Source organism: Chiloscyllium punctatum, chromosome 9 (genome assembly GCF_047496795.1).
Source record: "Chiloscyllium punctatum isolate Juve2018m chromosome 9, sChiPun1.3, whole genome shotgun sequence".
NCBI classification, from domain to species: Eukaryota; Metazoa; Chordata; class Chondrichthyes; order Orectolobiformes; family Hemiscylliidae; genus Chiloscyllium; species Chiloscyllium punctatum.
This window is the reverse complement of record NC_092747.1, coordinates 48,895,375-48,921,829: the sequence shown is the minus strand read 5'-3', so window position 1 is coordinate 48,921,829 and position 26,455 is coordinate 48,895,375. Positions and strand designations below refer to the sequence as shown.

General features: G+C 43.8%; 1 protein-coding gene and 1 non-coding gene across 4 annotated transcripts in view; both read left to right on the top strand.

Annotated features, from left to right (window-relative positions):
• atm (ATM serine/threonine kinase) overlaps nt 1–2,709 on the top strand; it is a 169,011-nt gene extending 166,302 nt beyond the window's left edge. For all 3 annotated transcript variants that reach the window (XM_072577464.1, XM_072577465.1, XM_072577466.1), the window contains exon 63: nt 1,263–2,709. In XM_072577464.1, the coding sequence (XP_072433565.1) occupies nt 1,263–1,443 (181 nt within the window). In that variant the 3' untranslated portion in view covers nt 1,444–2,709. The remainder of the gene's footprint in view (nt 1–1,262) is intronic.
• A 15,103-nt stretch (nt 2,710–17,812) lies between these two features.
• On the top strand, nt 17,813–17,884 carry trnac-gca (transfer RNA cysteine (anticodon GCA)). Its single transcript has one exon. It is a non-coding gene; the product is annotated as a tRNA-Cys (tRNA).
• The last annotated feature ends 8,571 nt before the right edge of the window (nt 17,885–26,455 follow it).

The following is a 26,455-nucleotide window of genomic DNA, read 5'->3' as shown; positions in this document are numbered from 1 at the left end:
TCCAAAGGATAAATAAAGGAGAGCAAGCGCTCCTTTACAATATTTACAGCACAGAGTCATAGTAGATACTGACTCTAGCTGAACATATATAAATCCGACTCGTTCAGATTCCAGTGAATTACTTTTTGAGTGTGTTTTTAATGTCATTTGTTTGAAGTGATTTTTTTTTTCTGAGAGAACCAAGGGCAAATCAGTGATGGTGAATTACCAAAATTTATCAATAAAAATGCCAGGTGTAACTCAAAGTTGTGCTTAGGCTTCAACATTTTTCTGCATGAGCATAATTATCCTCATGCTTTCCTTACTGGCCTCAATCATCAGTAATCAAAACTCTACTGCCCATCTTCCACACTTCATTCGGTCCTACTCACCCATCAATCCTTTGTTTATTTGTCCACAAGCACTTCAAATTCAGAGTTCATTGTATTCAGTCCCTTCATGGATTTCCCTATTTATTCCTATTGATTTGTCTAACCACACAAACCTATGTGTATTCCTCCCTACCTTTAAGACCCTCTTTAAAACCAATGTATTTGCCTTAAGTTTTTAAACAACCTTTCCTAAATATTTTATCAAATGATCTATAATAGAGATGGGATCCAGTCAGACCATTGTGCCTTTGTCACTCTTTGAAAGAGTTATCCAATTATTCCCTTTACTGTGGCCTGACAAATGTGACTCAAATATTTTAAAAATTCAGTTTTGATGTTACTACTATTTCCATCACTTTTAATATTATATTCCAGATAAAAACTATTCACTTTATAAGCATCTTTTTTCCCTTCCTGTAATTTTTAGTTTTAGTAATTCTTAAATCTGTATCTTTTGTTTACTGCTGCTGAAAACAATTTCTCCATATTTAATCTAAAATCTTCTAAGATTTTGAACCTCTCTATCTAATATTGTCTTGATTTTCTCTCCTTTAAGGAGAACAGTCATGGATTTTCTCATCTCTCTACAGATGTGAACCATTTCACCCCTGACACCATGTTAGTAAATTCTGTCTGTAAGGCTCTGACATCCCATCTAAAGTATGACATCAGAATTATCCACATTACTGTAGCTGGGCAAGAGCAGTGATTTAATTGGAGCATTTAATTTATATTGGTTTTCCTTGCTGTAAGAAAAATGAATCACATCACATTGCTGTGCTTCACACATCATCTGTCAAATGCCTTCCCTGAAATCTGCACTGCCTTACTGTTCAGTACAGCTTTTCTAGATATTGACATGTATTTATCTACTGCGTTTTCTTTTAATAGTGATGTAAAAAGCATCAATAAAGTAGCAGAACGTGTACTTCTAAGGCTACAAGAAAAGCTGAAGGGAGTTGAAAGTGGTGCTGTCCTCAGTGTGGATGGACAGGTAAATCTCCTGATACAGCAAGCCAGAGATCCCAAGAACCTCAGTCGATTATTTCCAGGATGGCAACCTTGGGTATAATCAAAACAAAATTGATAAAATCATAAGTTTAACTGTAGATTTTAATTTTAGCTATATGCTACAAATTAATTTGTATTGTACTGATATGTACAGTATGGATGTGTATATGTTCATCAAATCTTTGAAAAGGAGTCCTGTACCTTGGGTCAGAGTCAAAAATCATGGCCTGTTGCTGTTGCCAGGCACAGCAGGTCAGGTCATTGGGCCCAGATGTCAAGCTGAGATACCAGTGAAATGCTGCAAATAATTTTTCTATTTTTAGTTAATTTCAAAAAGGTGAAACAAGATGTTACTTAAACAGTATTAGATTTTCTTCCTGTACCCAAGGTAGCAATTGTGCTGTCATATTCACAAAAAGGAATTTTCTCTTTCAAGTTATTAGAAAAATGTCAAACTGTTGTCAGTCTTGTGCCTTGTTTCCTGCAATAGGACTCAGATCAAAATGAGCATGCTGTATTTTTTTAAACAAGTTGAATTGCTGTATTCATAGCTACAGATTTTGACTAAATTTCATGCTGTTAACAAAAAACCAAGTTTTAGTACTGCACAGCAGGCAATTGGACCTTATAAATACAAGCTATGTCCCTAGCCCAAACATAGTGCCCCATCAAAAATCTTGCATCAGTGAGTTTATTCTATCATTTCCTAACTTGTGTTCAGTTTTTAAACAGTGTAACAAAGGAACCATCTGGCAATAAAGCTGGAATGACTATTTCCAGAAGCATCTTATGCATATGTAAATTAAAGCAATCTTTAATTTTGAAAATTAGTCAGTGAAACGTGATGTTTTAGCAAGTTTAATGTCTAAATACTTTGTTAATATATAATATTATTAATAATAATATTCTCAGTTACCAAGACATTTACCTTGCAGAGTTCATAAGTTGTAACATTTTTATATTTCATAAGATGTGGGCATTGCTGGCTGTCCTTAATTGCCTTTGAAAATGAAATGTTTGAAGAAATTCTTTCAGTTCATGGTGCAATCTGATATCAAACAGAATTTGAATCTGGTGTACATTATAAATTTAATTATTTCTATGCTTCCTGCAAGTTGTAAATTTACAGTAACTAAGTTTGTAATTCTCCTTTGAGTTTTCCATCATGAGACACTTTATCCATTCTCTGGGGGAAAATATAGTCTGCTTACCTATTCTATGCAATGTGCATTTTAGCAATTAGGATCAATAGCCATTTTACTGTCAAGGGAATATGCCTGTATGCATATTTTTAGACAAAAAAACGTAAATAAAAACATTGTAGCAACACTTCTGAAATACGAGTATTATTTTCATTCTATTCCAGTTTATTTTTACAATATAAAATGCATTGTCTTCACCTCAGGATCACTTGTTTATAGTAACAAACTCCACACAAGAGAACTTTTCATACTGTTGGATCATTTAAATTTGTTTTAATATAAATTTAATAAACACAATACCTGTATTTCTGTTGACTCATGTAGCAATTTATGTTCTATGTTGGGACAATTTCATATCATGGTGGGTAGGGGAAAATGACAGCTGTAGCTCCAAGCTGCTATTGCCCTCCTTGTACATTGTCCTTTCTCCTTTACTACAGCAAACCTTTTGTGAACAGCACCTGTGCATCCAGAAGTGAAAATATATTCTGGATAATCAAGAGGTCCACACGATCAGTGTAAAAACACACTAAGTAATAGAAATATAATGCTGGGTATACACATCACTATTGTACTTTACTTACAGTATAAATCATTTAAACAATAATACAACTTTGTCTTAGATAAAACTTAACAGCAGAGAGTCCACTCTCAACTGACTACTCGGACATTGCAGTATTTGAGGAGAAATTGACTCAGAATTGAAAAACTGTTGATATTTTGTGTGGTCATTCGATCGAACAACAAATATTTACATTGAGGTAAATTTTGAAGTACTATAATAATTAGACAGAATAATACAGTAAATTTCATAGTATTTGAGGTATATAACTTTTGCCAGTTTATCAGGAGTGCCAGTAATTTACTTTGACAGTACACAGGATCCTCCCTTATTTCACTTATTTTTACATAATTATTTAATTTGAATGTAGGTTTGCTCACTGAGCTGGAAGATTCATTTTTAATTTGAATTTATACAAAATGAAACTAAAATGTAAAGTCTCACGTTTTTCCACATGTTAAGTGTGGCTGACCTGTAACTAGCAAAAATCAGTTTCAAAAGCAGTTAAGGTGTAAAAACAGAAAGCAGATGCTTCATTAGAAAGCAAAGTATATGAGGAAAGGATTGTTAGAAAGATATTGTTTTAAAAAAATTTGCAAATTAGTCCAGATGCTGTAAATGTGGGAAAAAAAACACTGAAAACACCCAGTGGATCTACATGAATCCTAAACAGCAGAAGCATCATGTGATCTGACTTGTTGGTTGTGGGAGCTAAGTAATCCCACCACCAACGAGTCAGATCAAGCTCTTTTCCTGCCACATCCAGTTGTGAACACTAGTAGGCAATTAAAGCAACTAACAGAAGAGGATGTTTCTTAAAGTGTCCCTTTGAATAATTGCCCAGCAGGTTGGTGCAAAAGATTGCTTTCAACCATCTTTAGCCCTCAGTACTGAGTCAGTGCTTCATCTGGGACCCCTGACACCTCCACAAACACAGTTACCAGGCTTCAGCCAATTCAATTGCTTCCATATTGATAAATAAACAGCAGAGCACACTGTATCCAGTAATGTCTGTGGGCCCAAGAGCATTTCAAATGAAGGTCCAAGTCTAGTGGTGCTTCTAGCTGAAAATGTGTTGCTGGAAAAGCGCAGCAGGTCAGGCAGCATCCAAGGAGCAGGAGAATCGACGTTTCGGGCATGAGCCCTTCTTCAGGAATGAGGAAAGTGTGCCAAGCAGGTAGGGAGGAGGGACTTGGCGGAGGGGCGTTGGAAATGCGATAGGTGGAAGGAGGTTAAGGTGAGGGTGATAGGCCGGAGTGGGGGTGGGGGCAGAGAGGTCAGGAAGAAGATTGCAGGTTAGGAAGGTGGTGCTGAGTTCGAGGGTTGGGACTGAGACAAGGTGGGGGGAGGGGAAATGAGGAAACTGGAGAAATCTGAGTTCATCCCTTGTGGTTGGAGGGTTCCTAGGCAGAAGATGAGGCGCTCTTCCTCCAGCCGTCGTGTTGCTATGGTCTGGCGATGGAGGAGTCCAAGGACCTGCATGTCCTTGGTGGAGTGGGAGGGGAAGTTGAAGTGTTGAACCACGGGTGGTTGGGTTGGTTGGTCCGGGTGTCCCAGAGGTGTTCTCTGAAACGTTCCGCAAGTAGGCAGCCTGTCTCCCCAATATAGAGGAAGCCACATCGGGTGCAGTAAATGATGTGTGTGGAGGTGCAGGTGAATTTGTGGCAGATATGGATGGATCCCTTGGGGCCTTGGAGGGAAATAAGGGGGGAGGTGTGGGCGCAAGTTTTGCATTTCTTGCGGTTGCAGGGGAAGGTGCCGGGAGTGGAGGTTGGGTTGGTGGGGGGTGTGGACCTGACGAGGGAGTCACGGAGGGAGTGGTCTTTTCGGAACGCTGATAGGGGAGGGGAGGGAAATATATCCCTGGTGGTGGGGTCCGTTTAGAGGTGGAAGAAATGACAGCGGATGATACGATGTATATGGAGGTTGGTGGGGTGGTAGGTGAGGACCAGTGGGGTTCTGTCCTGGTGGCGATTGGAGGGGCGGGGCTCAAGGGCGGAGGAGCGGGAAGTGGAGGAGATGTGGAGAGCATCGTCGATCACGTCTGGGGGGAAAGTGCGGTCTTTGAAGAATATCTAGGTTGTTCGGTATTGGAACTGGTCCTCCTGGGAGCAGATGCGGCGGAGACGAAGGAATTGGGAATATGGGATGGCGTTTTTACAGGGGGCAGGGTGGGAGGAGGTGTAGTCTAGGAAGCTGTGGGAGTCGGTCGGTTTATAGTAAATGTCCGTGTTGATTCGGTCGCCCGAGATAGAAATGAAGAGGTCTAGGAAGGGGAGGGAGGAGTCTGAAACAGTCCAGGGAAATTTGAGTTCGGGGTGGAAGGTGTTGGTAAAGTGGATGAACTGTTCAACCTCCTCGTGGGAGCATGAGGCAGCGCTGATACAGTCATCGATGTAGCGGAAGAAAAGGTGGGGGGTGGTGCCAGTGTAGCTGCGGAAGATGGACTGTTCCACATATCCTACAAAGAGGCAGGCTTAGCTGGGGCCCATGTGGATGACCATGGCTACTCCTTTGGTTTTGAGGAAGTGGGAGGATTGGAAAGAGAAGTTGTTCGGAGTGAGGACCAGTTCAGTCAGTCGAAGGAGGGTGTCAGTGGAAGGGTACTGGTTGGTACAGTGGAAAAGGAAGAAGCGGAGGGCTTTGAGTCCTTCGTGATAGGGGATGGAGGTGTACAGGGACTGGATGTCCATGGTGAAGAGACATGCAGGTCCTTGGACTCCTCCATCGCCAGACCATAGCAACACGACGGCTGGATGAAGAGCGCCTCATCTTCCTCCTTGGAACCCTCCAACCACAAGGGATGAACTCAGATTTCTCCAGCTTCCTCATTTCCCCTCCCCCCCACCTTGTCTCAGTCCCAACCCTCGAACTCAGCACCACCTTCCTAACCTGCAATCTTCTTCCTGACCTCTCTGCCCCCACCCCCACTCCGGCCTATCACCCTCACCTTAACCTCCTTCCACCTATCACATTTCCAACGCCCCTCCCCCAAGTCCCTCCTCCCTAACCTTTATCTTAGCCTGCTTAGCACACTTTCCTCATTCCTGAAGAAGGGCTCATGCCCGAAACATCGATTCTCCTGTTCCTTGGATGCTACCTGACCTGCTGCGCTTTTCCAGCAACACATTTTCAGCTCTAATCTCCAGCATCTGCAGTCCTCACTTTCTCCTAGTGGTTCTTCTACCCAAACTGCTCCATGCAACTCCTAAATTGAGTAAGAGAGGATTTAAATTATATTTTATGTGAATACAGAAAAAAGATGTTTTGGTTATACAGGACACAATGAGAATATACAAGGGAGAGCTGTGCATAGTATTGGTAACCTTAAGAAATAATGTAAATGCATTGGAAGCAGTTTAAAGAAGGTTAATCAGGCTAATGACTGTATTGTAATGAGGAAGGGTTTATAGGATAATCTTGCCTGTGCTGAGGTTCAGAACAGTAAGAGGTAGAAGAATCCAATGGGATCTTGGTAGGGTAGAGGATGTTTTCTCTTATGGGAGCATCTAGAAATAGGGATCACTGTTTCAAAATCAGTGGTGGGCCCCATTTATGACAGATTAGGTGTTTCTTTCTTTTAGATGAAGTTGAGAGTCCTCTTCCTGAAAACCATTAGTGGAAAAAGAGACCTTTATTATTAAGGCAGAGGTAGATAGATTCTTGTTAATTAAGTTGGGTGGAGCAACAAAAGATTGTTAAGGTTAGCCACCAATGTGGATTTGAGGTTACAATCAGATGAATGGCAGAGAAGGCTCGAGGGGCTGAATGGCCTACTCCTGCTCCTTTTTAGATTATTTGTATTACAGCCTTGACTCAAACATGGATAAAGAGCTGAATTCCAGAAATGAGGTGACAGTAATCGCCCTTGACACCAAGATGGCATTTGGCCAAGTGGTATCAAAGAGTCCTTGTACTAATGAAGTCAATGGGAATTTGGTTGAGGGAGCTGTCTGTTGGCTGAAGTTGTGTAAACCACAAGAAGCTGGTTTGATGATTGCTTGAGGGCAATAATCTCAACCCAAGGGTAAAGCTGCAGTAATCCCTCAGGGTAATGCCTTAAACCTAACCATCTTTGTTATACCAAAATGGGAGGTGTGCAACCTTTTTTAGACCCACTACTACACTATTCACAACATAAATGTAATTATTTTACCTGGTTCTCATTATGGCTCATTGTATGTTTTCTCAATATTAGACTTGGAATAAAAAGGACCATTAACCAAGTTTCTTTCATAAAGAAAAAAATGTATTATAAAACAAAACTTGTTTAATGAAGAAGCAAAAACTGGTTAATATATAAAGTTTGTAATATGAACATTATTTAATGTTATTTATTAAATGTGGTAAATATTTTAAAATTGCGAAATCACGCCAGGTAAATGATGAACAAAAGCAAGTTTTTCTCTCTACATAGATTTTAAAAAATACTTTAGAAAAATGTCTTAGTTCTTGAACGCTATAAGAATAAGGTTTAAATGCACAGATTCCTGTCAGTATGGCATGCTGGTTCACAAAAATGGACATTGTATAATACAGTTGTTGCTGGGTGTCCATTGAAGATACAATTGTTCACGAAATACTGACAAACTAAGTTACACTAAGCACTACAATAGATCTACAACATTTCCAAAACAGAAGTGCTAAGCTGGGAAGATATTGTCCCTCAGCAGGCAGATCGTTAACCACTTCAAACAATATCCTATGCAGAAATTGCAATCTGACTCATAAATCCAGACAGGGGTCTCTAGTAACTCACCAACTGACTCTCCATAGCTTGTCCACCACCTACAAGACAGAAGTTGTGAGTGGAATGGAATATTCTCCATTTGTGTGGCTGAATGCTGCTCCACGAGATTAAAAACCTTGACACCCATCCGAGACAAATCCACATTTTTGATGGACATCACAATCACTGTCTTGAGCATTCATCACCAACCAGACAGAGTAACAGCAGTATGTATCTTCTGCAAGGTGCATTGTAGCAACTTGCCATAGTTTGTTCAACAGAGTCCTTCAAATTTACAACCTCTGCCACCTAAAAGTACAAGGACCAGTAATGGATAAGATCACTAGTATAGTATAGTAATAGTTTCCTTCCATGTCATCCTGAGTGAGAAACTATTAACATTTACTGTTCACCCACAGGAGAGTGGTGAATGCATTTAAATGTATAGAATTTGGTAGAATATAATATTACAGATTGATAATTGAATAATAAATAGAAAACCGAGATTAGGAATAAATAGAACATTCTCTGATGGCAGGCTACTTACTATTGGGGTACCTCAAGGATAAGTGCTGGGGCAGGCCATTGAAGGCTGAGATGTGGAGGAATTTCTTTACTCAAAAACTGGTGAATTGTTGGAATTTCCACACCGCAAGACTACAGAGGCTCAATCGTTGAGTATGTTCAAGACATAAGTTTTTGGGTACTGAGCAACAGGGAAGTGGAAGTGAGGGAAGTGTTCAGGAATAGCCAGGCAGCTATGTCTGCCTCTTTGTTAGGTACATTGAACAGTCCATCTTCCGAAGTTACACTGGCACTATTCCCCATCTTTTCCTCCACTACATTGATGCCTGTATTGGCACCATCTCATGCTCCCAAGAGGAGGTTGAACACTTCCTCAACTTCACAAACACCTTCCACACTGACTGCAAGTTCACCTGCATCATCTTGGACACATTCCTCCCCTTCCTAGACCTCTCCATCTCCATTTCTGGCGACCGACTCAACATGGACATCTACTTCAAACCCACCAACTCCCATGGCTACCTAGACTACACCTCTTCCCACATCCCCTCCCGTAAAAACACTATCCTTTGTCCCCAATTCCTCTGCTTCATCTGCTCCTTGGAGGAGCAATTTCACTCCAGAACATCCCAGATGGTACTGCAATTTCACCTCTGCCCTTAAACCCCACCCCTCCAACTGCAAAAAGGATAGAACTCCCCCCTTGTCCTCACCTTCCACCCCATCAATCTATGGATACAGGGCATCACCCTCTGCCATTTCCACCACCTACAGTCAGACCTCACCACCAGAGATATATTTCCCTCCCTCCCTCCCCACCCCAACAGCATTCCACAGAGACCATTCCTTCCAAGACTCCCTCATTAGGTCCACGCTTCCCCCCCCCACCCAACAACCCACTGTCCACACCTGGCACCTTCCCTTGCCACCGCAAGAGTGTAAAACCTGCACCACATCTTGCCCATCTCCAAGGTCCCAAAGAATCCTTTCACATCCAGCAGAGATTTTCCTGCACATCTTAACACCTCATCTACTGTGTCTGTTACTCTCGATGTGGTCTCCTGTACACTAGGGAGACAGGACGCCAACTTGGAATGGTTCAGAGAACATCTCCGGAACACGCACCAAACAACCCACTGCCCTGTGGCTGACCACTTCAACTTCCTCTCCCATCTGGGCCTCCTCCACCGCCAAATCCTAGCCAACCATCGCCTCATCAACATCGATTTTACCTATTTCCTCATCTCCCCTACCCCCACCCTCTCCCAGATCCAACCATCCAACTCGGCACTGCCCTCTTGAACTTCTCCACCCTGTCCATTTTCCTTCCCCACAAATCTGCTCCGACTTATCACCATCACCCCCCCACCTTCATCTACCTATCGCCTTCCTAGCTACCTTTCCCCCATCTCCAACCACCCCCTCCTCTTTATCTCTCAGCCCCCTTGACCCCCCCCTCCACCATCCCATATTCCTGATGAAGGGCTGATGCCTGAAATGTCGAAATTCCTGCTCCTCGGATGCTGCCTCACCTGCTGTGCTTTTCCAGCATCACACTTGTTGACTCTGAGCTCCAGCATCTGCAGGCCTCACTTTTTCCTCGGTAGGTTGAATGGTCTACTGCTGTTCCAATGCAGATCTGAAACGTTAACTGTTACTGGCTTCACCATTGCTATCTGTTCTGCTGTGTTTCCAGCGTTTTTTGTAATTTAAGTAAAATTTGTCCTCACTCACATAGGACCAATTACCAGTTTTGCTCATTAAAATTTACAGTGTTCCTCTTTTTAAATCTTTCAATTCATATATTTCAAGTTCCAAACCACCACCAGAGTAGAATGGACTGAAGTTTTTAAGGGGAGAATTCCTGCTGTCATGACCAAAAAGTAGGAGCCCATGCCAGTTCAAGGTGTGGCAAGACTCAGAACTGCCATATCACCTGCAACCTCAGCTGTGGCACCCTTCCTGATAGAAATGGTTAAAGCTGCCACACTGCCTGACACTTTCAGCAACTCTGCAGACCATAGATCGCAGCCAGACAGGTCTATCCACTCAAGGATCGATTTCTATCCCATGCATGTTTGCAGTCAGATACACTGACATCAAGCCAGTGTTTTTGTCTGACCACTGCCTCCTGCTGGCTGACTATGAAACTGTTGACTCCAAAAAATATTGAGCAGCTCATAGAGATTGTGCAATTTGAAAAACCGTGAAGTCCTTTGAGTTTCCAGGGGATTGGGGGGAAACCTCAAGAGATTCCTTATCCTCAAAGATGCTCAGAAGGTGAGAGAGACAGGAAAATCTCAGAAAAGCATGCAGAACCTACTCCTGTTGCAAATGATGGGGGTCAGTGTCACAGAGGATCTCCAAGGTGAAGAGCTACCAAGCCTCTTTGCCTTAGAGACCTCCAAAATAATCCCCTGGTCCAGGAGCAGGGTGAGACGTGCTCACGTTTCTTCTTCCAGAAGGTATACAAGGAGGACTCTGGACTCAACAGCCTGAAGGATGAAAAGGTCTCGGAAATGTCAGCTCAATGTGCTATCCTGAGATTCAGCAAATCCTTTTATGACAGTCTGTATGACAAGAAGCCCACAGACAGCATGACCTCTCAGGTATTCCTGTCCTCTCTCACGGAGGTCTTAGACAACAACACGCGGGAGAGGCTGGACCAGTCTTTATCACTGGGTGGTCTGAGTAAGGCTCTCAAGTCCTTAGAAAAGAATAAAACTCTTAGAAGTGAAGGCTTACTGGCCAAGTTGTATTCAGTTCTTTGGGACTTGATTAGCCAGGACCTGCTGGAGGCCTACAACAGTATGCTTCTGTCAGGTATCCATGAGGAAACATATCATCACCTTCATTTACAAGCACATGGGGGAGAGGGAGAAATTAGAAATTAGTGACCAATTTCTCAGTGGATTGCAGATGACAAAATCCTATCTAAGGTCACTGCAACTGGGTCAGATCTGTACTGGGATTGGTGACTCACCCTGTCCATATACAGAGGAACCTCGATTATCTGAAAATAGGAGTATTCGAAGGAGACCTCGAGATCCCTTTGGAAACATTACATCACAACGTGTTCCAACAGTGATCACGTCTTTTGTTTACAGTGATTAAACAGGCACCGTCTCCAAATGACTGACCTCCTGCCCTCTGAAGATTAGATTACATTACTTACAGTGTGGAAACAGGCCCTTCGGCCCAACAAGTCCACACCGCTCCGCCGAAGCGCAACCCACCCATACCCCTACATCTACCACTTACTGAACACTACGGGCAATTTAGCATGGCCAATTCACCTGACCTGCACATCTTTGGACTGTGGGATGAAACCGGAGCACCCGGAGGAAACCCACGCAGACACAGGGAGAATGTACGAACTCCACACAGTCAGTCGCCTGAGGCAGGAATTGAACCCAGGTCTCTGGCGCTGTGAGGCAGCAGTGCTAACCACTGTGCCTCTCTCTCTCTCTCTCTCTCTCTCTCCACTGTCCCTGGACCCTAAACCCCTGGCCACTCCCCCCGCCCCACATAATCTCTCCAACATTGTCCTTTTCAGGGCAAAGGTGGAACCTGTCAAAACGTTGCAGTTAAAAGGTGTGTGTGCGTGTGTGCGTGTGTGTGCGTGTGTGTGTGCGTGTGTGTGCATGCGCTATTTGGAGACTTACCCCACAAATGCAACTGCAGAACTCTTGTTGGTGTACTGACAAGCTGCCCCAGAGAGGGAGCGGGTGTGTATGGGGTTGGGGGGGGGGGGGGGGGGGGTGCAGGGGGCAGTGTTGGATGGGAGTTGGGGGCAGGGGGAGGTGCTGCACAGGCTTGGAGTGGGGGGAGGGGGCGATGTTGGGGGCAGGGGGAGCGGTTTCTGATGATGTCGAGGGCAGGGAGGTGGGGTTGGTGGAGAGGCCAACCCCACCTCCCCTTTACATATTTTTTCTACATATGTAAAGACTGTGTACAGAATTGAGTTGCTCTAATTCCTATGTATGTATATAAAGATAGTTTTATAAATAAAGTATATTTTTGAAATTAAAACAAGCAATGATCACTGCCAAGGCTGCAGTATGAAGGCGAAGGCATTTCAAAGTTGAGGTGCCCTTTGAAGATGAGATGAGTGCTTTGGAGTAAACTTGAGCCTGGCAGGCAGGCCCTGGCAATTGTGGAAGTAGACCATTATTGCCACAAAGATGGCTATTGCCACTGGGAGCCCATCAACCCTGAACCCCACCCTCTAGCTATAGAATGGAAATGTAAAAGCCTCCTCTTTCATCCCTACTGGGAGGCATCCTGGCCTTTACTGACAGTGTCTCTAAGGAGCAGCAGGCCTTCTCGGTGCAAGCAAGAACGTGGTGGCAAAAGGACACTTCATTGGGCATTTGAGTGGGTGGCCACATTCTTGGTGCTGGCAATATTGACCTAGCAGCAGGTAAATACTGGGTTCCATCCCTCATGTCTTCCCATGCCATTTTATTAACTTTCCCTGCACCTCACCAGAGGACTGACAAAATTCAGCCCGGAATTTTTTTCCCCCAGAGAAAGAGAATTCTAAACAGCACAAAGAGAGGAACAGCAAGTTTAAAAAGAGCAGAGTGCAGAAGAAACTTCACTCTGAACACTGTGTCACAAAGCTAGTCATTTTTTTTCTAAAGGCTGTTCCTTGGCTCCAGGATACTCAGTCCTTGATTTTTTTCAGAGGGGTAATAAACCAGGCCGGGCTCCGATCAGTCTGGTTTGGTACTGAGATGAAAAGGATTTGAGAGGCCTTTTGTTTATATGTAAACAGATGAAACTTCAGGCCAAAGTGGTCATGTTTTACAAGTGACCTGGAGAATGAAAGGGGAGCGGTCAGCTCTCTAGCTGAGCAATTCAGTTCAGTCCAGATCTGGTTGGGAGTTCAACAGTGAGCTGTGTGGAAACAAGCTCTCTCTCTTCTGCCCTCTAACTTCAACCTTTAAGCATCTGTTCTATTTATACTGTTTTTCAAGAAGGTTTGCTTATTGGGACTGTTATGTATATTCAGAGCAGCATAATTAAGCCTAGTTTGGATAGACTGAGTTCTGTCAGCGTTCTTTATTCTGTTCTTTGTGTTTCATTGTGTAATTTTGTGAATAAATTTTTGTCTGTTTTAAAATTTAATAGTCAACCTCACTAACTTACTCCAGGTAATTTTCACTATAAACTTACTGAATCAAATTGCAAAATTATCGTCTGGGCTGCCTGCTTAAGAATGTTTTGAGTGGTCTGGCCTAGTCCATAACAAATGCACCAGAGAGCACAGGGAGATTAAGAATATATAGGCACAGGAGAGGAAGCCGATTTGCAGTAAGGGTGAGAAATTTCAGCCTTACTAATTTTACTAACCTCCGGTTTATAATAAGTGGTACCGAGTTAAGGTTAAAGTAAGTAAAATTAACCTTAAAATAAGGCAAAGTAAGGCTAAAGTAAGTTAAACAATGTTCACATAAACTTAAGGTATGTTAGGGCAGTCTGTGGTACATGGAGAGTTGTGCAGGAAGTGTCACCAATTTAACAAGCTTAAATAAACTTTTAATGAGTTTTACTGGTTTCGGAACCTGAGGGGCAGCTGGAATCACTGAAGTGCATTCACCAGGCAGAGAATTATGTGGATAGCATATTCAAAGGTGTGGTCACACCACAGGTTCAGGATAATCAGGCAGTTCAAGAGAAACATAAAGATACCGCAGGGGACCCCAAGCAGTGTACTGGTGTGGACACCACACTTTGGGAAGGATCTGAGCACATTGCAGAGAGTGAAGAAGAGGTTTAGGAACAAGGTTCCTGGGATGGGAAACTTCAGATATTAAGAGAGGTTGGACAGGTTAGAACATTTTCCCCTGGAGAGGAGGGGGCTAAGAGGAGATCTGATAGAAAGGTGACCAAGCATGTAGATGAGGGTAGGGCAGTTGACGTGGTCTACATGGACTTCAGTAAAGCCTTTGATAAGGTTCCACATGGTAGACTGTTGGAGAAAATGCAGAGGCATGGGATTGAGGGTGATTTAGCAGTTTGGATTAGAAACTGGCTTTCTGAAAGAAGGCAGCATGTGGTGGTTGATGGAAAATATTCAGCCTGGAGTCCGGTTACTACTGGTGTGCCACAAGGATCTGTTTTGGGACCACTACTATTTGTCATATTCATAAATGATTAAACACAGGCATAAGTGGATGGATTAGTAAATTTGCAGACGACACTAAAGTCGGTGGAGTGGTGGACAGTTTGGAAGCATGTTACATGTTGCAGGGGGACTTAGATAAACTCCAGAATTGGGCTGAGAGGTGGCAAATGGAGTTCAATGCAGCTAAATGTGAGGTGATGCACTTTGGGAAGAATAACAGGAAGGCAGAGTACTGGGTCAATGGAAAGATTCTTGGTAGTGTGCATGTGCAAAGGGATCTTGAATTCCATCTACATAGATCCCTGAAAGTTGCCACCCAGGTGGATAGTGCTGTTAAGAAGGCATACGGTGTGTTAGGTTTCATTCATAGAGGGATTGAGTTCCAGAGCCGCAATATCATTTTGTAACTATACAAAACGCTAGTACGGCCACACTTGGAATAAAGTGTACAGTTCTGGTCACCATATTTCGGGAATGATGTGAAAGCATTGGAAAAGGTGCAGAGGAGATTTACCAGGATGTTGCCTGGTCTGAAGGGAATGTCTTATGAAGAAAGGCTGAGAGACATGGGTCTGTTCTCACTGGAAAGGCGGCAGCTAAGAGGGGAGCTGATAGAGACATACAAGATGATCAGAGGCTTAGATAGGATAGACAGTGAAAGTCTTTTTCCGAGGATGATGACGTCAGCTTGTACAAGGGGGCATAACTACAAATTGAGGGGTGATAGATTTAAGACAAATGTCAGAGACAGGCTTTTTACACAGAGAGTGGTTAGGGCATGGAATGCCCTACCTGCTAATGTAGTCAACTCAGCCACATTAGAGAGATTTAAACAATCCTTGGATAAGCACATGGATGATGATGGGATAGTGTAGGGGGATAAACTGAGAATAGTTCACAGGTCGGCACAACATCGAGGGCCGAAGGGCCTGTGCTGCGCTGTATTGTTCTAGGTTCTAGAAGTTTTCAAATCATGAAGGATCTGGACAGAATAGTTATGGAGAAACTCTTCGTGCTCGTATGAGGATTGCTGAACAGAATTAGTGATTTGCAAAAGGAACAAATGTGAGATGTGAAAGAATCTTTTCACACAAGTGGTTAAGATCTGGAATGCACTGTTGGAAGCATGGTGGAGGCAGTTTCAATTGAGGGATTCATGAGGGCACTGTTTCTAATTAAATAGTCATTCAAAGTGCACGGTTACAGGGAAAGGCAGGAAACTGTAGACATAAAGGAAACATATATAGAAAAGTGGCCTCTAGTTACCATTGCAGTGTTTTGGTCTCAGCTTAGTGGAAATCAATTGTGATATTTGCTGCTGGGGCTGAGGCAAATTAAGGTAGCAAGTTTAAGATACAGTGAGAAAACTTAAGAGAAAATAAATTGTCCATAGTGTTAGGTGTATTAGTCAGAGGGAAATATGTTTGGGTGGGTTACTCTTCGGAGGGTTGGTGTGGACTTGTTGGGCCGAATGGCCTGTTTCTACGCTGTAGCTAATGTAATCTAAATGTAATCTAAACCAAAAAGGCCTCTTTCTGCTTCATAACAGTTCTGTGATTTTGAAGGATGATGGAACAATAGGTCAATGTGGGTCATTCTTTGTGATGCTCGTAATGCTTTGAGTTTTTTCTCTATAATACAAAGTGTAACCCTAGGAAGTACGGAGGATCCGAAGGATCTTGGTGGGCATGTCAAGTAAAGGTGGTCCAGAAAACCTATGGGGTACTTGCCTGTTTGTCAAGGCATTGAGTACAAGAGGAGAAAGTGAGGACTGGAGATCAGAGCTGAAAATGTGTTGCTGGAAAAGCGCAGCAGGTCAGGCAGCATCCAAGGAGCAGGAGAATCGACGTTTTGGGCATGAGCCCTTCTTCTTGAGTACAAGAGCTGGGAAGTTGTGTTGGAGCTGGAGCTGCAACATTAGTTAGGCCACAGAAGGAGTTCCCGTCGTCACACTATAGGAAGGATGTGATTGTCAGGTGCAAAATAGATTCATCAGGATGTTGCTTGGGCTGGAGCAATTCAGCCATGAAGTGAGACGAGATAAGCTGGGGTTGTTTTCCTGAAAACTGAGAGGGAGAAGCCTGAATGAGGTGTACAAAGCTCTGAGAGGCGGAGATGGAGAGAAGCTTTCCACCGAAGTCGAGAGGTCAGAGTTTTAAGGTAAGGAGCAGAGATTTAGAAGAGATTTAAAGAAAGATATTTTCACGGAGAATGTGGTGGATATCTGGAATTCGTTATTTAAAAGGTGACAGAGCAGGAAAGCTCAAGGTTTTTAATAATCAATCACATGAGCATTTGAAAAGATGTGAGTGCTGGAAAACAGGACTAGGATCGGTGTTTGCTGAACAGAAGGCCTTTTTTCAGGACTGTAAAAAAATCTGACTCAGTATCAGTTATTACTGCTTCTGAAAGGATACATTAAGATGGGCGGAAAAGCTTTTGTTTCGTACACTTTATGCCAGAATCAATTAAATCTGCAGTCTACAGACTTAAGAGAAAATGTTCATTATACGTTTAGAATCCTGGGCCAAGAGGTGCGTATAGAGACATACCCATTGAGGATATTACGATAGAATCGTTGACTGGAACATTATTTTTGTCTTGCCACAGATGCTGCGCGGTCTGCTGACTATTTCCTGCATTTCGCTTCCATTCCTTTTGTTTTCAGTTAGTCCACTTCCTTTATGTGTTCAATCTTTTGTCATTTTCCAATATTGCATAGATTTACTGCTGCTATTTACCCTTCAACTAATTTGAAGTAAGACGAGCACAGATTTTCGATATTCTTTCCAACAGCGTTAAGACCCAGAACACAGGTTGGGTACCAATTGCCAATAATGCCCCCACATTGTGTTTAGGTATTCACAGCCAAACTCCACTAACAAGTTAACACCAGTTGTAAAAAACTCAAATTGCAAAATGCTGCAAAGTTAGGGAAACAGCTAGCAATACAGGATGTAATACTTCTACTCGCTGTGATCGAGAATATCTGCCGGACTGCAGAAGGCTGACACGTAAACAGCGCGGGGACAGAATCTCCGATAAAAATATCTCTGACCTGGTGGAACCGCCAGGCGGCAGCATTCTATTCCTCATGTATTAACGTTCGTCCAATATGCGTCACAATGGCTCTGTGGAACGTACAGTAATTAAATCACCTCGGTGGTAACATTAGCCGATCGAGACATTCAAAGTCACAAATGAAACAAACCTTCATCGAGATCAATTCACACATTCTTTCTCTGAAATACATAGACCGATAGCAACTTTATCAGTACTGGGGGTATAGCTCAGTGGTAGAGCATTTGACTGCAGATCAAGAGGTCCCCGGTTCAAATCCGGGTGCCCCCTAAGTTTGAAATTTTTCTTATACGTGAAAAAACTTGAGTAGTTTTGTGATTTCGTACAGCTCAGCATATTGTAACTCTGAAAAAGTCAACAGATTACAGCACTTGGCATTAAATCAGCATCAACTAAGGGAAGCAAATAATTATCTTAACAGAAAAAAATTGCACAGTTACAGCAAATAAGGGTGAAGAAATGTGGAATCCAGAACCGGAGGACATAGGTTTAGGATGAAAGGGGATAGATTTCAAAGGGTCCAAAGGGGCAACTTTTTCATGCAAAGGGAGGTGTCTGTCTGGAATGGGCTGCCAGAGGAAGTAGTGGAAGCTGGTACAGTGACAACATTGAAAAGGCATCTTGATGGGCACATGAATAGAAAGGGTTTAGAGGGAAAGGAGCCAAGTCCTGGAAAATGAATAGAGTAATTTAGGATATCTGGTCAGCATGAACGAAGTGGACCAAATGCTGTACATCTCTATGACTCTATGATTCTAAGTGGAACTAACCTGCAGAGAAATCGTACAAACGAAAATGACTCGCAATAGGACAAGTCCCACCGAGTGGTAACTATTCTCTAAATCTGTTGCTTTGTATACAAACATGTCTCCATTATCAATATGCTACATAAAGACTTATGTTGATTTTCACATGTAATGCAAAATTCTAAAATGGTCCACAGAATCCTCAGAGGATTGATGAGGGCAGAGCAGTAGATGTGATCTTTTGCCCGAAACATCGATTTCGCTGCTCATTGGATGCTGCCTGAACTGCTGTGCTCTTCCAGCACCACTAATCCACTATATGGACTTCAGTAAGGCGAACAACAAGGTTCCCCATGGGAGACTCATTAGCAAGGAATACAGGGAGAACTAGCCATTTGGATACAGAACTGGCTAAAAGGTAGAAGACTGAGGAGTGGTGGTTGAGGGTTGCTTTTCAGACTGGAGGCCTGTGACCAGTGGAGTGCCACAAGGATCAGTGCTGGGTCCTCTACTTTCTTTCATTTATATGAATGATTTGGATGCGAGCATAAGAGGTATGGTTAGTATATTTGCAGATGACACCAAAATTGGAGGTGTAGTGGACAGTGAAGAGGGTTACCTCAGATTACAACAGGATCTTGATCAGATGGGCCAGTGGGCTGAGAAGTGGCAGGTGGAGTTTAATTCAGATAAATGTGAGGTGCTGCATTTTGGGAAAGCAATTCTTAGCAGGACTTATACACTTAATGGGAGTCCTAGGGAGTGTTGCTGAACAAAGAGACCTTGGAGTGCAGGTTCGTAGCTCCTTGAAAGTGGAGTCGCAGGTAGATAGGATAGTGAAGAAGGTGTTTGGTATGCTTTCCTTTACTGGTCAGAGTACTGAGTACAGGAGTTGGGAGGTCATGTTGCGGCTGTACAGGACATTAGTTAGGCCACTGTTGGAATATTGTGTACAATTCTGATCTCCTTCCTATCGGAAAGATGTTGAAACTTGAAAGGGTTCAGAAAAGATTTACAAGGATGTTGCCAGGGTTGGAGGATTTGAGCTATAGGGAGAGGCTGAACAGGCTGGGGCTGTTTTCCCTGGAGCGTTGGAGGCTGAGGGGGTGACCTTATAGAGGTTTACAAAATTATGAGGGGCATGGATAAGATAAATAGACAAAGTCTTTTAGGGTGAGAGGGGAAACATATAAAAGAGACCTAAGGAGCAACGTTTTCACACAGAGGGTGTTACGTGTATAGAATGAGCTGCCAGAGGAAGTGGTGTAGGCTGGTACAATTGCAACATTTAAAAGGCATTTGGATGGGTGTATGAATAGGAAGGGTTTGGAGGGATATGGGCCGGGTGCTGGCAGGTGGGACTAGATTGGGTTGGGATATCTGGTCGGCATGGACGGGTTGGACCGAAGGGTCTGTTTCCATGCTGTACATCTCTATGACTCTGTGACTCTAATACTATGAACTCAGACAAAAAAAGAATCATGATAGACAAACTGAATTTTTGCAATGAAAGCAAAGTATAAATACTACTAAAAAAAAGCTATTGCCAAAACTATTTATCTTGCATTCGTCATGATAAATTCAAGAATGGCAAATGATCATAATGATTTATATTACAAAAGTAAAGGATACTGACGATCAGTCCTCAGCAAAGGACTCACCTTCATCCCCCTCCGTCCACGCATCAATGAATTTAATACACGCCGTGACATCGAACAATTCTTCCGTCGCCTCCGCCTCCGAGCTTACTTTCACAATCAGGACTCCCGCCCACCTTCCGAGGACCCCTTTGCCCACCTCCAACACACTGCATCCACCTGGACACCCCGCGCTGGCCTATTACCTGCCCTCGACCTCTTCATTTCCAACTGCCGCCGGGACATTAACCGCCTCAACCTGTTGACCCCACTCCAACCTCTCACCCTCACAACGCGCAGCCCTCCAATCCCTCTGCTCCAATCCCAACCTCACCATTAAGCCAGCGGATAAAGGGGGCGCAGTGGTAGTCTGGCGCACTGACCTCTACACCGCTGAAGCCAAACGCCAACTCGAGGACACCTCTTCGTACTGCCCCCTCGACCATGACCCCACCCCCATCACCAAACCATCATCTCCCAGACCATACAGAACCTCATCACCTCAGGAGATCTCCCACCCACAGCTTCCAACCTCATAGTCCGGGAACCCCGCACTGCCCGGTTCTACCTCCTTCCCAAGATCCACAAGCCTGACCACCCTGGCCGACCCATTGTCTCAGCATGCTCCTGCCCCACTGAACTCATCTCTACCTACCTCAACACTGTCCTATCCCCCCTAGTCCAGGAACTCCCCACATACGTTCGAGACACCACCCACGCCCTCCACGACTTCCGTTTCCCCGGCCCCCAACGCCTCATCTTCACCATGGATATCCAATCCCTCTACACTTCCATCCGCCGTGACCAGGGCCTCCAAGCCCTCCGTTTTTTCCTCTCCAGACGTCCCCAACAGTACCCTTCCACTGACACTCTCATTCGTTTGGCCGAACTGGTCCTCACCCTTAACAATTTCACCTTTGAATCCTCCCACTTCCTCCAGACCAAAGGGGTAGCCATGGGCACACATATGGGCCCCAGCTATGCCTGTCTCTTTGTTGGCTATGTAGAACAGTTGATCTTCCGTAATTACACCGGCACCACTCCCCACCTCTTCCTCCGCTACATTGACGACTGCATTGGCGCCACCTCGTGTTCCCGCGAGGAGGTTGAGCAATTCATCAACTTCACCAACACATTCCACCCTGACCTTAAATTTACCTGGACCATCTCTGACACCTCGCTCCCCTTCCTGGACCTCTCCATCTCCATTAATGACGACTGACTTGACACTGACATTTTTTACAAACCCACCGACTCCCACAGCTACCTGGATTACACCTCTTCCCACCCTATCTCTTGCAAAAATGCCATCCCGTATTCCCAATTTCTCCGCCTCCGCCGTATCTGCTCCCAGTAGGACCAGTTCCACCATAGAACACACCAGATGGCCTCCTTCTTTAGAGACCGCAATTTCCCTTCCCACGTGGTTAAAGATGCCCTCCAACGCATCTCGTCCACATCCCGCACCTCTGCCCTCAAACCCCACCCCTCCAACCGTAACAACGACAGAACGCCCCTGGTGCTCACCTTCCACCCTACAAACCTTCGCATAAACCAAATCATCCGCCGACATTTCCGCCACCTCCAAAAAGACCCCACCACCAGGGATATATTTCCCTCCCCACCCCTTTCCGCCTTCCGCAAAGACCGTTCCCTCCGCGACTACCTGGTCAGGTCCACACCCCCCTATGACCCTCCCTCCCATTCTGGCACTTTCCCCTGCCACCGCAGGAACTGTAAAACCTGTGCCCACACCTCCTCCCTCACCTCTATCCAAGGCCTTCCACATCCATCAAAGTTTTACCTGCACATCCACTAATATCATTTATTGTATCCGTTGCTCCCGATGTGGTCTCCTCTACATTGGGGAGACTGGGCACCTCCTAGCAGAGCGCTTTAGGGAACATCTCCGAGACACCCGCACCAATCAACCACACTGCCCCGTGGCCCAACATTTCAACTCCCCCTCCCACTCTGCCGAGGACATGGAGGTCCTGGGCCTCCTTCACCACCGCTCCCTCACCACCAGACGCCTGGAGGAAGAACGCCTCATCTTCCGCCTCGGAACACTTCAACCCCAGGGCATCAATGTGGACTTCAACAGCTTCCTCATTTCCCCTTCCCCCACCTCATCCTAGTTTCAAACTTCCAGCTCAGCACTGTCTCCTTGACTTGTCCGGACTTGTCCGATCTGCCTATCTTCTTTTCCACCTATCCACTCCACCCTCTCCTCCTTGACCTATCACCTTCATCCCCTCCCCCACTCACCCATTGTACTCTATGCTACTCTCTCCCCACCCCCACCCTCCTCTAGCTTATCTCTCCACGCTTCAGGCTCACTGCCTTTATTCCTGATGAAGGGCTTTTGCCCGAAATGTCGATTTCGCTGCTCGTTGGATGCTGCCTGAACTGCTGTGCTCTTCCAGCACCACTAATCCAGTATTTGCTTTCCAGCATCTGCAGTCATTGTTTTTACCTACCCGATACTGACTGGTTGACAAGTTAACTCTGATTGGTCAAAATATTTCATGGTGGGAGCAACAGGGACCTGTAGGCCCCAAGGTTTTACAAATTGCTTTTACTTGCAGAGAACAAGTCCCTGTACAGGTCATTCTCCGAAAATGCACATTGCATCAATGCAATTTGGTTGTAGCGCTATTGGTGAATTGGGGAACATTTTTTTAAAAACACAAACTCCCCTTGGATATTACATAATTCCATCCCTGGCACTAGGTGTCACAATACGCTGAGGACTGGACCCGGGTTAACATCACATGGCCAGTTGATTCTTGTGCCTTGTGGTGAAGTGCTTCCTGAAAGTACAATACTGTACTCAGTAACTTCTGGTACAGTTTTTCTTTGCAAATCTCACTGTGTTTCTATGAATATGGAAGGACAAAGTTACGGTGAAGCTGCCAGTGCAGACAAGGAATGTGCACTGTCATTTCTTCCTGTGGTGAAAAAATTCATTGAGGAAAAGGGCCTCACCTTCGATCAAATCTTCAATTTGGACAAGACAGGTTTATACTGGAAGTGAATGCCATCCAGTCCTACATTTTTTGAGAATGAAGCACACGCTCCAGGTTTTAAGGTCGCAAGGGATTGTATTACTGTATCGTTGGGTGCCAATGCTAGTGGAGACTTAAAGCTTAAGCTTGTGCTGGTTGTATCACTCTGCCAATGTGTGAGCCTTGAAACGTTCCCTGGAAGCCAACCGAGGTGTCTACTTCAGGCCAAGCAAAAGAGGTTTGATGTTGGAACAAATTTTTTCTGACCTTATTGTTGATGTTTGAAGATACTTTTAGAAATTATTGCAGGAGAAAAAATTTGAATTTCAAGATTCTCTTCATTCTGAACAGTGCACCGAGCCATTTTCCCACCATTGGTGAGTTTTCTGAAAACATCAAAGTGTTATTTCTACCTCTGAACACAACCTGTCTCATTCAACCCATGGACCAGGGTGAAATAGCAGCTTTTAAAGCTTATTATTTAAGGCATGCATTCAGGAAGCTGATTGCAGCTACTGAGGGGGATAATGAGGATGGTGTTCCTCAGTTTTGGAAGAGCTTTAACATTAAGAATGCTATTGACATCATCATGGTGTGATATTAGTAAGGACTGCTTGCATGCAGTTTGTTGGCAGCTTCTGTCAGATTTTCTTCATGATTTTAAAGGTGTTGAACTGTCAGAGTAGCTCACAGCAATCAAAGAACGTTGTGTTGCTCTTGCAAAGCAAGTTGGATTTGAGGAAGCGGAGACTGAGGATGTTGAGGAGCTGCTTGAATCCCATTGTGAAGACCTCTCCATGGCTGATCTACAACAATTTGTTGCTGCTGGGCAAATTGAAGCTGGAGATAAGACAATGAAGTCCACGATGCAGCACTACGAGAACTTCCCACTTCTCTTTTAGTCTTCTTTCTTGAGGGAAGTTGAGAAGCAGTTGCAGCTCTCAGAAGACAATGACTACAATGCAGAACACAGTAGAATAGCAGTTTGTGGCATAAAGTCTTTTCTGGCACCCTATGAACAGCTTCTTCATGAAAGAAGGAAGATGGCAAAGCAGCAACAAGTAGATGCCATTTTTAAGCCAATCCCAAGAAACAGACTGAGGACATGAACCACAGCCATCCTTCTGGAGAAATATTTTTTTCGTCATAACCCTGCACCCAGAACTGCACCTGAAAGTGATGATAATTCTAATGATGGCCCTGTCTTCTTAACATAGTGCTGTAACTCAGCAAACTCAGAAACCCATTCAAGTTACCTTCCAGTTTTTCAGGGTGAAGTGTTAAATTTGTTGTATTATTTCATTAAAATAATGATCTTATCATTTACTTAGACTTGTGCTAATGTTTGTGTTAGGCTAACTATTTTTGTTTCGATTTTTACTGATTTTCTTTTGCTCGACCCCGAAGCCTGTTTTCCCACAAGCCCCATTATTTCTCTTGCACAATGTTCTATAATGGGAGGTCACATGAGAACACAACAATCGTGTCATTGAAGAACAGACTGTATAGAAATGGGTCATATTATCAGATTATTCAAATGGCTATTGTTGGAACATGATTTGGAGCAACATATGGATCTGTAACACTCAGGAACTTGGTCGAAGAAAAGTACCTAAAAAAGGCTATGGCAGAGAACCAAGATGCCCATGGGTTATGACATTTTGCAACTTATAAACCAGGAGCATTGATGGGATAACAAGAGGTGGATGTGATGAGAACGATTAAGGGTAAGGATACATCATCCTCGATGGTTTCAGTCCTGCTGCTAACAGCCTCAGGGATGGCCACTCCATTGATGGCAAGCATTCTCCTCTGTTGTAAATAGGTAACATAATCTACTTGGTAGAATAGCTGGCAATGTGTTTAACCTGAGAGATGTGGTGTGAGGCCCTCTGTAGTAATGTGTGGGAAGTGCAGCTATGAACGTTTGGGTATTAACTCTTGATTAAAAACAATTGTTTGTAGGTGAGCTATGGGGATTTGACTCATTGAACAGTCTTTGGGACTAATGGTGTAGTTGGCAGGATATGGCATTTGAGGATGAATTCAGTGACCATGGCTCTTCAAATCAGGTCATTGAACTTCTTGTAGCCCTGCATCCAGGTCTTCAAGATTTGACTAACAGCATTGACCTAAATGGCTCTGATTCAATTTCCTCATGTGTAATTATTTGGAAAACCTCTTGGGTCCCTCTGGATATCGTACTTCTCCTCCTTCTAACCCCACCACCAAGGGCTCCTATTGTCCAAGAACTTTGGAGCATGTTCTCTCCAATGTTGCACCATTACAAAATGTATCGCTCCTTCCTGAGCCATAGATTGGCCTCCTTGCATACTACAATCTGCCTGTACAGCTCAAAACAAAGCTTTTCATTGTGCTTAGGCACACGTGACAATAAAAAAATCAATTCAGTTCATTGCTAGCCTCAAAGTGAGAGCAGACAACACATTGTTGACAAGTTACCTTCATTACACAAACAAGCATTCAAAGTTGCAAGTCCTGTTATTTTCAGGGGTGGTCCAGTTTAGGTTAAAAGCTAAATATTGGTATAGAGTTAAAGCTGCACTTCCCTTTTTGTGAAAAATGTAATGCAAGGTTTAGAAGTCCATATAAACAGGAAGATAGGGCATCAGCTTAATGTCTCTGTTGACAAGTGCAGTAACAAACATGGAAGCAATCTCTCAGCATTACGTGAAGACTTTTTTTTAACTGGAACATAAGAGGCTGAGATATAGATAAGCTGAATGGCAGGTGTTTTTTTTCCCTGGGGTGGGGTATTTCAAGATTAGGGGGCATAGTTTTAAGGTGAGAGGAGAAAGATTTAAAAAAGACATGTAGGCAGTTTTGTTTCTACACAGAGTGTGGTTTGTGTATGGAATGAACTTCCAGAGGATACAATTACAACATTTAAAAGACATTTAGAAGAGTACATAATTAAGAAATGTTTGGAGGGATATGGGCCAAGCAGAGGCAGGTGGGACTAGTTTAGTTTGGGATTATAATCAGCATAGACTGGTTGGACTGAAGGATCTGTTTCTGTGCTCTATGATTCTGTGACTCTATGACTTTATAATACGTGATGCACCCAAATTCTAAATGAAATTTGAGCTCACAAACCTGATGATACAGGAAGTCATTAGCTTGATGTCATACTTTGTTGTTTTAATGGTCCGTTGAAGTGCCTTAGAATGTTTTATTATGTTAAAGGTGATATACAAAAATAAGTTATTGCTACGTGAATAGGCTGGGGCTGTTTTCCCTGGAACGTTGGAGGCTGAGGGGTGACCTTATACAGGTTTATAAAATCATGAGGGCATGGATAGGATAAGTAGACAAAGTCTCTTCCCTGGGGTGGAGGAGTCCAGAACAAGAGAGGGGAAAGATAAAAAAAAAGAGACCTAAGGGCAACTTTTTCACGCAGAGGGTGGTACGTGTATGGAATGAGCTGAC